Source organism: Neomonachus schauinslandi, chromosome 5, assembly GCF_002201575.2.
Source record: "Neomonachus schauinslandi chromosome 5, ASM220157v2, whole genome shotgun sequence".
Classification (NCBI taxonomy): domain Eukaryota; kingdom Metazoa; phylum Chordata; class Mammalia; order Carnivora; family Phocidae; genus Neomonachus; species Neomonachus schauinslandi.
The window spans coordinates 122,110,734-122,123,540 of NC_058407.1; the positions used below are offsets into that span (position 1 = coordinate 122,110,734).

The 12,807-nt window shown below is 43.2% G+C and overlaps 1 protein-coding gene across 1 annotated transcript in view; it reads left to right on the forward strand.

Moving 5' to 3' along the window:
• Window positions 1-5,202: 5,202 nt before the first annotated feature.
• The window catches only part of RSU1 (Ras suppressor protein 1), a 185,835-nt gene continuing 178,230 nt past the window's right edge, over window positions 5,203-12,807 (forward strand). Inside the window, exons 1-2 of the mRNA XM_021696768.1 lie at window positions 5,203-5,355; window positions 5,612-5,723. Of these exons, the coding sequence (XP_021552443.1) occupies window positions 5,615-5,723 (109 nt within the window). The 5' untranslated portion in view covers window positions 5,203-5,355; window positions 5,612-5,614. The remainder of the gene's footprint in view (window positions 5,356-5,611; window positions 5,724-12,807) is intronic.

The window sequence follows — 12,807 nt, forward strand, 5'->3', positions numbered from 1 at the left end:
TCTGTTGTGTTCCACTGATCTATGTGCCTGTTTTTATGCCAATACCATACTGTTTTGATTACAATGGCTTTGTAATCTAGCTTGACCTCAGGAAGTGTGATGCCCCCAGCTTTGCTCCTTTTTTTTTATCAGAATTGCTTTGACTAAGCAGAATCTTTCCTGGTTTCAAACTAATTTGGGGATTGTTTTTGTAATTTTATGAAAAATACCGTTGGAATTTTTATTGGGATTGCTTTGAATCTCTAGATTGCTTTGGGTAATACATGTATTTTCACAACATTCAGTCTTCCAATCCAAGAACCTGTGATATCTTTCCATTTATCTGTGTCTTCTTCAATCTCTTTCATCAGTGTCTTACAGTTTTCAGTTAGTTACATTTATACCTAAGTATTTTATTGTTTTTGATGCAATTATAATTGGGATTGCTTTTTAATTTCTCTTTCAGATAGTTTGTTGTTAGTGAGGAGAAATGCAACTGATTTCTATACGTTGATTTCGTATCCTGCTAGTTTACCAAATTCATTTATTAGTTCTAATGGTTTTTTTTCTTTCTTAGTGGAATCTTTAGGGTTTTTTTGATTTTAAGTTCATGTCATCTCTCACTAATAAGACCCATCTCATTTCCTCTGGTTCTGCTTTAATTTAATTCACTCATTTATACATGTTTATTTAACATTTCCAATGTGACATGCAGTAAGCACACCAAGGATAAAGTGGGGGACATGACAGCCATACATCAACTGATGTCTTCCTACTTCAAAAAATCCATTTCCTAGGGCCATCTTGTCTTGTTTCTTGAGGCAAAATTCTCAATTTCCTTATCTGATGAAATTTATATTAAGCCAGCTTCCCAGATCTAATGGCTAAGTGATAACTTCCTTGCTCCCAAATTGCATCTTCATGAAGCTTCATTCTGAGCGATCACCCCTGTACAGAGCTAACGATCAACTAGTTCACACTGGTACAGACGTCCTGGTTGTTAAATATTGAGATACACCAGAATGCTGCTTTCAGGCCCTAAGTGAAATCCAAAAACTATAATGTAAAATGAATGTGTTTGAGCGGTGGGTGAGGGGAAGTCTTACTTGGAAGATGATGGAAAATTATAGTCCACGTGGGTCTGAAGGAATACAAAGAAGCACAAATGTAAAGAAAAGTAAATTACTCTTGTTCACAACTGATCATATTCTGAACTGAGAAAGTCTCATGGTCACCTTTTAAGCCCATCCCATTCCAGGTGAGAATGGGAATTCTAGACATCAATTTGAGAAGAGTAGGGTGGGGACAAGAGACAAACTCCAACACCACCTGTCCCTCCAGCCTCCCCGTGATCCAGCAACCAAAGGGCTAATGCTTGGCATAGAAGGTGGCTTTACTAGGACTCCTGGTTCAGTTCTTCTGGGAATACCTATCCCTCCCTGCTTATACTGTGGGAATCCAGGTTTGGGGAGAGCCAGCCTTCCATCTACCACCTGATCTCTCTCCCTCTTGATTATCTGTCTCCCTAAACAACTGGACCTTAGCAGGAAGAACAAATCTCATTCCTTTTAGGTTTCAAGGGTAAGTCTAGCCATTACTGGCAAGAGCCACTCTTGGGATAGCTCAGCAAGAGGCCACCACATGCTCTCTCTGGACCCAGTGGAATATTGGGTACTCCAGGCATTCTTGTGAAGAATGCCCTAGGGGATGGTTGGGGCCAATGACAGTTTGGGGCTAGGAGATGCCCAGGATATGGGTTCTAGTTGTCATAATTTTCTATTACATTTAACCCCATTTAATGGATGGAATTTGTTCAAAATCTGTCACCCACTTACCAAGGGAATACTAATAATATTAATTGTATCAAGAAAAATTAGAATATCTATGTAACATTTACCCTATGTCAGGTGTTATTCTCATATATCACTCACTGAATTAGAATACTGAGAACCATCACCCCCATTTTACAGTTGAGAAAAATGAGGTATGAAAACTTACATAAACCTTGAGTGACGGAGCTATGATTTTAACCTTGGCAACCACCCAAGAGTGTGCCTCCCATTCAGCCTGAAGGACTAGGTATGAACTTACAAAATATGACTTATTAAATATGTCAACTTATTATTATAAACTATTTTCATAGACCTATCAAAGTTATTTAAAAAGATTGACACTGTTATAAGACCTAGAAAAATGTTTTAATGTAATTTCTGTCAGTTTAGTAAAAACTTAGAGATAACACAACAGCATCAAAAATAATGGAAAAAAACTTTTTACTTATTGGGACCACAGATCACCCCATGGCTATCAATTTAAAGAGGGAAGTTATTGGAAGAAAAATGATCTGATAGCTATTGGATATCTGATGAAAAATTTGCTTTTCAAATTTCAATTTGGTAACTAAATGTAAATTTATATACAGCTTGGAGAATAAAAAGGCATTTTTAAAACTAATGATACATGCAATAATTTATGTAAATTTACTTAATTTACTTTAATTGTCATAATCTGGTGTGCCTCAGGTGGACCAGCATCTTCCATACTCTATCTTTGATTGGTCTGCTCTGTGGGCTGGGGGTGGGGGTAGTACATTTCTCCCAGTGGGAAGCATTACAGCGGAGACTGTACTTAAGCACAGAGCACTTGGCAATGAAGCTGTGGAAGCGATTTAAGCTCTAATAAATATTAACTTTTGCATGCAGGACTGGCTACAGAATTTGCAGGGCCCAGTGCAAAAGGAAAAGTCACGGCCCCTTGTTCCAAAGTTATTAAACATTTCAAGATGGTGACAGCAGAGCATTAAACCAAGCACGTGGCCCAGCTAAGCATGGAATTTGTGTTACTGCACAGATCACATACCTAGGAATGAGAGGAGAATGACAAAGAAATGAAAATAAATTTCTGGGAAACAGGAAGTGAATGAAAGCATGCTGACAAATGAAACAGGGGGGGAAAAAAAAAAGAATCTGCAGCCCAAAGCAATTTCAAGACAAATATGCAGCAGAATTGCGAATGGACTTTTCAGGCATTATCTGGATCTGGGGCTGGCGGGTGCAGCGCGAGGAGGCACAAGAACTCTATTAGTTGGTGCTTGCAATTCACCATTTCCCTCTGCCAGCAAAATCAGCCTAGTGACTCCATGCAGGCATGAAACTGGGATCTCACCTCTGAAGAAATTTAACCAACAGCCCAGGGAAAATTAATGCTGACCTAGGAGGGAAACAAATACACATCACAAATAGAAGAGGAAAAAACCACATCGGCTATCTAGAAAAATCAGCTCAGATCTTCATGATCGTTTATGAAAAACAACCAAGAATTACCAGACAGGAAGAATTACAGCAGTATAAATGGGAAGGAACTAGATAAAGTAACAGAAAACAGCACAAGGAACACAATTCTGTCAACAGAAGAAACATTTAAAAATTGTTATCCTCAGAGATATTTGACCAGTGCACTCATGAAACAAAAGCCTGGTGCGATTAAACAAAAAAGAGGTCTTACAAAGTATTTTTGGTTAATAGCAAAAATTGCTTTTTAAAATTTTAATAGAAGGTTTGGAAGATAACACTAAGATATTTCCCAAAGCATTAAGAAGATAAATAAAATACATGGGGGGGGGGGGAAGATAACTAAAGGAAATTGTCCTAGGAGGCTGCCATCTGCCTGACAGATTTCCTGAACATGCTAAATCAGAGAAAATGGCAGGAAAGAAATTTCAAAGAAATAACAGAAACAATTTCCAGAGAGGAAGAAAGAAATGAATTTTCAGCTAAAAAAGGGCCAAATGGGTGCAAAACAGATTAAATTTAAAAAGACCCCCCAATTGGAAATATGATGGTGATATTTCAGAACATGGTAAATAATTAAAAGATCACAAATGCTTCCCAAGGGAAAACAACAGTTCCCCGCAAAGAAGTGAAGAGAATGACACATTTCTGAGCATCAACATTGGAAGCATAGGTCAGTGGAACTATGCCTTTGAGATCAAAGACAAACTGATACTGAACCTAAAATTCCGTGCTAGGCAAATTATAAAGGTGTGGGCAAAAGAAGGACATTTTGAAACATACAACTACAACTACTCAAAATTTGTGCCTCCTGAACACCGTTTTAGAGCGGTTTACTTGAGCGGTACTCCAGCAAGATGTATACAAGAAAGGTCAGTTTAAACTCAGGAACCAAGTGAAAGAAATTACAGGTCACCTCTCAGCTTGAAGACCAGAAATTATTAGTGTAAGTGAGAGCAGAAAGTTAGTAGCTTTCTAAAGTCTTCAAAACGAATTCATTGATGAGGCGCCTGGGTGACTCAGTCGGTTAAGCAGCTGCCTTCAGCTCCGGTTAAGATCTCAGGGTCCTGGGTCCAAGATCTCAGCCACCAGGCTGGCTCCCTTGCTCTGTGGGGAATCTCCACCTTTCCCCCCTGCTTGTGCGTGCTCTCCCCCTCTCTCTCTTAAATAAGTAAGTAAATAAATAAAGTCTTTTTTTAAAAAGAATTCGTTGAATTTCAAGTAACAGAAAGGCATGAAAAACTCTATGTTCTTAGAGATAAGGTAAAAAAAGTCACAGGAAGAAAAAGAAAAGCAGAAAGTCTAGTAAAAAAAAACCCAACAATGAAGATTGTATAAAAAATTCATCATTCAATAGAATGCAAATTAAAATATGGCATAATTTTGAGTGCAGTATGAGTCCCCTTCACGTGACACAGAGGTCCGTGACTCCCAGCTGGGTGCTGGGAATACAGATGCGGTTCTTGTATTGGAGAAGCTCATGATTCAGCGAGAGGCACGACTGTGGGGACGAGACTCAGGATAGCGACTTCTGAAAACCGAACCACACTTAAAGAAGCAGGACACAGACACACAACTTCTCGCTTCCCCAATTCCCAAGTTCAGCTACAACCCTTACTCCACAGTCCCGCCCCAAACTTTCCCGCTTCCGCCCACAGCTCTCCGCGCTTCGGCCCATGAACTGAGCCTGCGCCAACCCTAGTGCGCTTGCGCCAAGCCCAGTCCTTTCCGAATGGCAAACCCGAGCGCATTCCAAGGGGACGGATAAACCTCGGGGTGGGGCGGAGTCTCGAGGCCAAATGACGGATGTGATTGGCCGGCCGCGGGGTACACATTCCTTTGTGGGCGGAGCCTCACCCTAGAGCCACGTCTAGTGAACTGTTCTCCTAATTTGGGAAGGGTCAGGCGCGGGCGGGGCGTGGAGCTGAGAGCCTCAGGGTGTGCGGCTGCGCCGAGCTCCGGGACAGGGCGTGTTCCTCGTTCCGGTCCTCGTTTTGCACTGACCGAGTGCATCTCTTGCCACTGAGGTGCGCCCTGCGGAAACCTGTGCTTCCCTCGCCCAGCTTTTTAGGCGCTGCCCTCCGCGGTGAGTGTGTGTGGCATCGCACTTGGGTTCGCCAGTCTGCGCGCCGCCGGAGCGGTATCGGACGCCTCCCACTCCCCTGTCCCGCCCCGTCCCCTCCCCCTCCTGCACCGGGACCCTGCCCGCTGATGCCCACCTTCCAAGGCTAGGGGAAAACTGGACAGTGCCAGCCCGGGGCGTCTCCCCTTTCTATCCCTGCACCTCCCTCCCCACCCCCCCGGCCGTCGCCTACGTGCTTCGTTGTTGTCGTTTGGTACAGAATATGTCCAAGTCTCTGAAAAAGTTGGTGGAGGAGAGCCGGGAGAAGAACCAGCCGGAAGTGGACATGAGTGACCGGGGCATCTCCAACATGCTGGATGTCAACGGCTTGTGTAAGTTCTGGGGCTGGGCCTTTCCCTTGCAGCACCGGGAGGGTTTTTAAGTTTTCCAAGTAGCTGCCGGCCGCGGTATGAGAGGTTATAATGATTCACATCGTCACGCCCTGCTTGTAAGCATCACCTGTCGAGAGAGCTTAGCTCAGAAAGTTAGCAATCAGGGTACGTTCCGTCCCGACTGGAGGACGAACCTGAGAGTCCAGGGTAAGAATCACAGACAGTTGTTGCTCGACCTCACCGTTGTCTATGCGAATTGTTGGCATTTGGGTGGATTTCCCACATAGTTTACTTAAAACCCACTTTATTTTTATTGAAAATCACTTTTGAATTATGCCTCCTTTCTCCTCATATAGCCTTCGACCCTTCAACAATTGCCACACAAAAGTTCTGTGATAACTGTTCTTATGCCTGGAGTATGTTAAACCTTTCTTGGCTCCTTACCCTTTTCTGGCTCTTTTTTTCTCCTTAGTTGAGGCGTTTGTTACCTCCTCCTTGTGCTTGGCCTCTTGCCTCCAGTTTTGCTGACCCTGTGGTTTATTCACTGTATTGCTTTCTAGTGTTATTTTTCTGCAACATATCTTACCATGTAACTCTCTCCTTTAACCCAGAGATTGCAGCTCAGATATCTTTTGGGGCCAAGGTCAGGGTGGTCATGAACTTCATAAAAAGGATCCTGTCGGAAGAGGGATGGCTGCTACACCTGCTCCTCACATCCAAACAATTGTCACCACCTGGGGATGTTGGCCTAGTGTTGCCGTAGTTGTTGTTAAGAAGACAAGAGTTCAGATTTTGACATGAAATTTCCTAATTTTTAGATGTTGGCAACTAATTCCAATATTTTAAACATGCTTTATAGGTGAAATAAAACACGTCTTCAGGCTGAATGTGGCTTCAGTTTGGACCTTCTCCCTTAAACGCTTCTGGTTGTTCGTTACCAACAGTAAGGCCCCAAGTTCTTTGGCGTGACATGCAAAGCCTTTCTGAATCTGACCCAAACCTCCCTTCCATGCCTTTGTCGTTCCCGCCATGCTGAACGAATTGCCCTCCTTGAACCAGGACACACTCTTTCAGGTCCTTGTGCCTTAGAATATCGTATCCTTCCTCTCCTCTTCCCCCCACATCCTCTCACTTATCTGTCAGGAGTCAGCCCAGACACCATAGCCTTTGTGAAGCCTTCTCTGTCGGTGTCAAGCTAACAATCATCCCCTCTGTGAAGGTGGATATGCCTTGCTTCATGGCTATTGTTATACGAGATTGTGATGTGTTCTTAATCTAAATGTCTCTCGTCCACATCGGAGAGTGGAGGGAATATTGCTGTGCATTACTCATATTTGCCTTCTTTATAGTGCCTGGAACACAGTAGGTGCTCCAAAATGTTGGATGGATGAAGGAGAGCCTGATGGATTAGGCCTGAGGTTTGATGAGATCCAGACCAGGACGTGACATTGGAGAAGGAGGGGAGATGTCCAGGAGACCCTAAAAGATGATGCATTGCTCGTTAGGTATGGAGAGAGCAGAGTCAAATTTACTGTGAACCCATGGTTTGTGCCCAGGACAGGTTGGGGTTGGGACTCTTGATACATCTCTGCGAAAGGACAGGGGATGAGAAGTCATAGACAGTCTGCATTTGGTAACTCTCAGGAAGATTCCTGCCACTGAGCTTTAGCTTTTGTACTCATTAGCATCTTAGCCTCTTGAGATGAGTTGGCCTCTCTCAAGTGGTGATGGCTTCTTGGTGACAGCAACAGAGCCGCTGTGTCTGGGACTGAATTGGCCATTGCAGATCTGGATGTGTGCTTGCACTGCCCCTTCCCAGCTCTGCCTAGGTCGTGGTGAGCATGGGGGGCTCTGCTGTAATAAAGGACGGTGAGCACAAGCAGGAGGCCTGGCTCTGCTGTACTTTTGGCCCCATGGCTCTCTGTTCCTCAGCACTGCAGGGGAACTTCATAGCCCTTGGCTGTGAAGAGGATTCTTTATGTAATATTTATAAGTAGGGAGAGCAGCATAGCTATTTTGGTTCCCTTGCATTATCTCTTTGAAGCCTTGCCTTGTACTGAAGAAGAAAAGATAGCCACTTGCTTCCTGAAAAAGATGTTTCCGGTGTAGTATTAGATGGTGAAAAGCAAGATCTTTCTTCTGTTCTCCCAGAGAAGTAGCTTGAAGAAGAACAAGGCTGCTTCTTGGGGAGTTCGGTGGAAGTGAATTTGGAGTTTCGACCTTCTCCAGCATCTGTGGTGTGTGGTGTGTGGTGTGTGCAGACCCAAAGAGTGGCTGCTTTCTGCCGAAACTCCCTGACGTCTGGTCTCGTGGAGACTGGAAGTTTCCAGGATGCTTTCAGAAGCCCATTCCCCCATTCATTTATTGGTGATGCACATAATGCTTCCTGGATATATTTGAATATCTTATATATTAAAATATTTGACATGGTTGCATAAACTATAGCGTAGGAATTCCCTTATTTCTTTACTAGTAAAGTTTTAACTGTATTCATGAGGTTTTGTGTCTTACTATGAAGATTAAACACAGGGAAGAGTTCACTCGCATGGACAGAGAATGGTTATTGTGTCTCAAGGTTTTCCTTCATTATCCTTACTATGTTGAGTTTCTCAAAAGATAAGAATTAAGTTTTGAAAATAAGAATGGGAATTTTGTTCTTACTGTAAGCACATGAACTATCTGTCTTTTTGCTTCGGAGAATTGTGTCATATAAATGCAGCACTTTACTTCCTTGAAGACAGTAAAGGGCCTTGAAAAAATGTTTTTGGGAGTTCAGGTACCAAAAGCTTTCTGATGGGGAAAACTTCATAGGCTGGAGACAGACATCAGACAGATTCTAATTTTTTCCGTTGAGCCAGATTCTCGATGCGGTCAGATCCCTCTCTGAGAGGCAGTGCTTACCAGTGGGGCCTTGGAGTTGCCTAGGCTGGACTCAGATTCTCCATCTTGTGCATAGTGCTGTGTACTTTAGAGAAGCTGCTTAACCTTTCTGTGCCTCAAATCCTCTTCATCACATGGAAATGTAGGTACGCACTTGTTAGGACTGGATCAGTGCTTAAGGGCACTGAAGCATGTCTAGCACTTAGCGCACAGCCTGGTCTTGAGTGAGCACGTACTGAACGTTAACTCTGATAGGAACATCCAGATAGAGCCGGGGAAGCCTCAGATGTAACTGGTTCCGACATAGTTGATGGACCGGACCAAGGAGAGCATGGCTAATGAGTCTGGCTCAGGCCTTTTTGTCCTATGTTGATGTTTTCTCTGGTGGCTTAATAGATCCTAGAACGTTTGGCGCTTTTGTCCAGGATTCTTAAAGATTTAGATTGCTGTTTCTTTGAAATTACCCCTTCATTTTATTTTCCTTCCTATTTTTTTCCCTCACACATGGCATGAAATCTGCACACCCGTTCTCCTTAATGCTTCTAAGAGTAATGGTAGCAATTTTGTTCTCTTTATTGAAGAGATCTCATGGAGGAACTCTGCCACACTGTGGCTGTCCTCACCTGGGTGATAAAGCTGCTTTTGAAGGCTCCTGTATCAGCTTCCGTGGGAGCAGAGAATTCCATTAGTAGCCAGGGAGACTTTTTTCATTTCGTTTATTGCCCTCTAGATGGTCAAACTTTTATCAGGTTCTCCCCCCCCCATGTCATGTTAGCTGTGATCTTTAGTAAGACCTTTCCTTTTTTATTTTTCTAAGTTGCTCAGATATGCCCATCTTTGTATTTTTCAACCTGCGGGATCTTGGCCTGGGAAGCCCTTTTTCCTTTTCTCCCCAGCCAGCCTCCTCCACCCCTTGGCAGTTAGCACTTGCTGAAGGAAGGAATGACCTATCCATCCACATGGCTCCAGTCTTGGGTCACCTCCTCTGAGAAGCTCCCCAGGTGCTAATTTTAACCCACCGTCCCATCAGCCTGGTTTCAGTAGCTCTTCCGGGCCTGGTGTGCACTTGTCCAGTGCTTGGAGAAAGTTCACTGACGAAGGATAGCTCTCAGTTAAGAGTTGGGGTGAGCTAGGCTAGAAAACATAGCAGAGAAGGAACATATCCTCGGACTCTTTTGCAGATTCTCTTGCTTAGCATCATGTGAGGTTCATTCATGCTGTAAAGTTGGCTTTAGGTCCAGCGTGTGAGTTCTGCCTCAGTTCATTCCTTCACTCCCCTGTGGCCAGACATTTGGGTCATTTCCAGATGAGGGCGGTCATGAATGGTGCTGCTGTGAACCTCTGAACCCAGGTCTTTGGGTGAACACACATAATCATTTCTGTAGGTTATGGACCCAGGAATGGAATTGTTGGGTCAGGAATGTGCTCTTCCATACTTTTAAAAATGGAAGGCAAGAATCACCAAAATGGGCAAGACTCTCGAAACTTCTACGACAGGCAAAGGGTGAATGTTGTTAATGCGTAGTGAGATCTTGCAGCCCATGCTGGCCAGGTCAGGTGCTTGTTCTGTATGTTACCCTCTTCCCAGAAGGCTTGTTTGCACCTCAAGCCTGTCTCTGAGAAGTACCTTGTTTGTCGGTCAGTACCTTCTCTACTACTAGCTTGCCAACTTGGCTGCAAATTAGACCCACCTAGGGAACTTTTCAACTTCCTAATGCTTAGGCCACACCCCAGACTGATTAAAGGAGAAGCTCTGAGTGTGGAAACAGGTGTCAGAAGTTTTGCTTTACCAGTGAGTTTGCCTCCTTCCACACCATAGTTGTGCAGTCACTGTTCAAACTCCTCTTGTTCATTTTTGGCCTGTGGGAGCCTCTTCTAGTTGGTTCTCCCATCCACTTGACCTGGTCTTTCCATTGGAAGGACTGTCTTCAGACAGCTTCCTTGCCATCTGCAGTACCAGGCTGTTCCCGATGTGTCTAAATTCCAGCCCCAGACCTAGAATCAGCCAGTCCTCTAAGAAACCCTGTTGGGGTGCCTGGGTGGCTCAGTCGGTTAAGCGTCTGCCTTCGGCTCAGGTCATGATCCCAGGGTCCTGGGATCGAGCCCCGCATCAGGCTCCCTGCTCAGAGGGGAGCCTGCTTCTCCCTCTCCCTCTGCCTTCTGCTCCCTCTGCTTGTGCTCTCTTTCTCTCTCTGTCAAGTAAATAAATAAAAAATCTTAAAAAACAAAGCAAAAACAGAAACCCTGTTTTTGTTTGTCTGTCTTAGAGGGAAGTATAAATATTAGCCCCAATCTGGGCTCTAGGGTACTCCTCACTGCTGGGCCGTTCGTGTTTTTTAGGACGTTTTAAATGGATAGGGCTAAGTTAAAACCATATTTTTAAAGATAAAATATCTAGTGAGTTCTGATTCAAATATAGGACTGCAAAGGCTTTTCCTTCTACATTACACGTCTGTTGTGTGTCTTCCATGCTGAGAATCCTGATTCTCGGGGATACAAATAATGAGAGAACTAGAATGGTTCAGAGTTTCTGACTTGGTATGTTGGTATGTTACACGCAATTGTCAGTACTAAGATCCCCACTGATCTTGCTGAAAACCGTTGTTTTGTGTATATACTCTCCCCTCCTGTTTTTGTTTTTATCGGACTTTATTTTTTAAAGCAGTTTCCCCTGTCATTAACATCTGACATAAGTGTGGTGATTTATTAAAATTGATGGGCCAGTGTCCAGAAATTATTAACTGTAGTCCATAGTTTCTTCCGTGTTGTAACATTCTCTGGGTTTTAACAAATGCGTAACGTCTTACAGGATGGTTTCACTGCCCTAAATATCCTCTGCACTCCACTTAACTTTTCTCTCTCTCCCTCATTACCTCCCTGCAAACCCCAGACAACCATTGGAATTTTATGTCTCTGTAGTTTTGTTTTTTCCAGAATGTCATATAGTTGAAATCCTATAGTATGTAATCTTTATAGAAAGTCTTCTTTTACTTAGCGATGTGCATTTAAGGTTCTTCTGTGTCTTTTCTTGGCTTGATGGCTCATATCTTTTTATTATTTAGAAATTTTTTTTAGTGTAGTTGACACACAATGTTATATTAGCTTCAGGTGTACAACGTAGTGATGAAACTTCTGATTTCCTTATGCTATGCTCACCACAGGTGTAGCTACCCTCTGTCACCATACAACGCTATTATGGTATCACGGACTGTATTCCCTGTGTTGTACCTTTTTTTTTTTTTTTTTTGAGAGAGAGAGAGAGTGGGAGTATGGTGGCGGGAGGGGCAGAGGGAGAGAGAGAATCTTAAGCAGGCTCCACGATGAGCGTGGAGCCCCAATGTGGGGCTCGATCTCATGACCTGAGCCAAAATCAAGAGTCAGATGCTTAACCGACTGAGCCACCCAGGCACCCACCCCATACTGTACATTTTATTCCCATGACTTACTCCATAACTGAAAGCCTGAATCTCCTACTCCTCTTCCCTCTGGCGACCATCAGTTTGTTCTCTGTATTTGCAAGTCTGATCTGCTTTTTGTTTTTTTATTCATTTGTTTTTTTTACATATCTTTGTATTATTGAATAACGCTCCATTGTCTGGATGTGCCACAGTTAACTTACCCACTCTCCCACTGAAGGGCATCTTGGTGGCTTTTCACATGCTTATTTGCCATTTGTAGATCTTCTTCGATGAGGTGTCTGTTAAGTTCTTTGGCCCTTTTTTTAATTGGGTTGTTTTATTGTTGAGTTTTAAAAATTATTTGTGTATATTAGACGGGAGTCCTATGTCAGATATTTGTTTTGCAAAAATTTTGTCCGTTTCTCTTTTCATTTTCTTACCATTATCTTTCACAAAGGAGAAATTCTAAATTTTAGTGAAGTCTCACTACCTTTTTGTTTCTGGATAGTGTGTTTAGTGCTATCTAAAAAGTCATTTCCAAATCTGGGGCCACCTTGATTTTCTCCTGTGTTGTATGCTAGAAGTCTTAAGGTTTTGCATTTTACATTTAGGTCTGTGATACATTTTGAGTTAATTCTTGTGAAAGGTGTAAGTTCTGTGTCTAGATTGTTTTTGTTTGTTTTTGGCATGTGGATGTCTAGTTCTCCAAGCACCACTTGTTGAAAAGATACCTTTTTTCCACTGAATTACTTTTGCTCCTTTGTGAAAGAGCAACTGTATTCACGTGGGTCTGTTTCTAGGCCCTC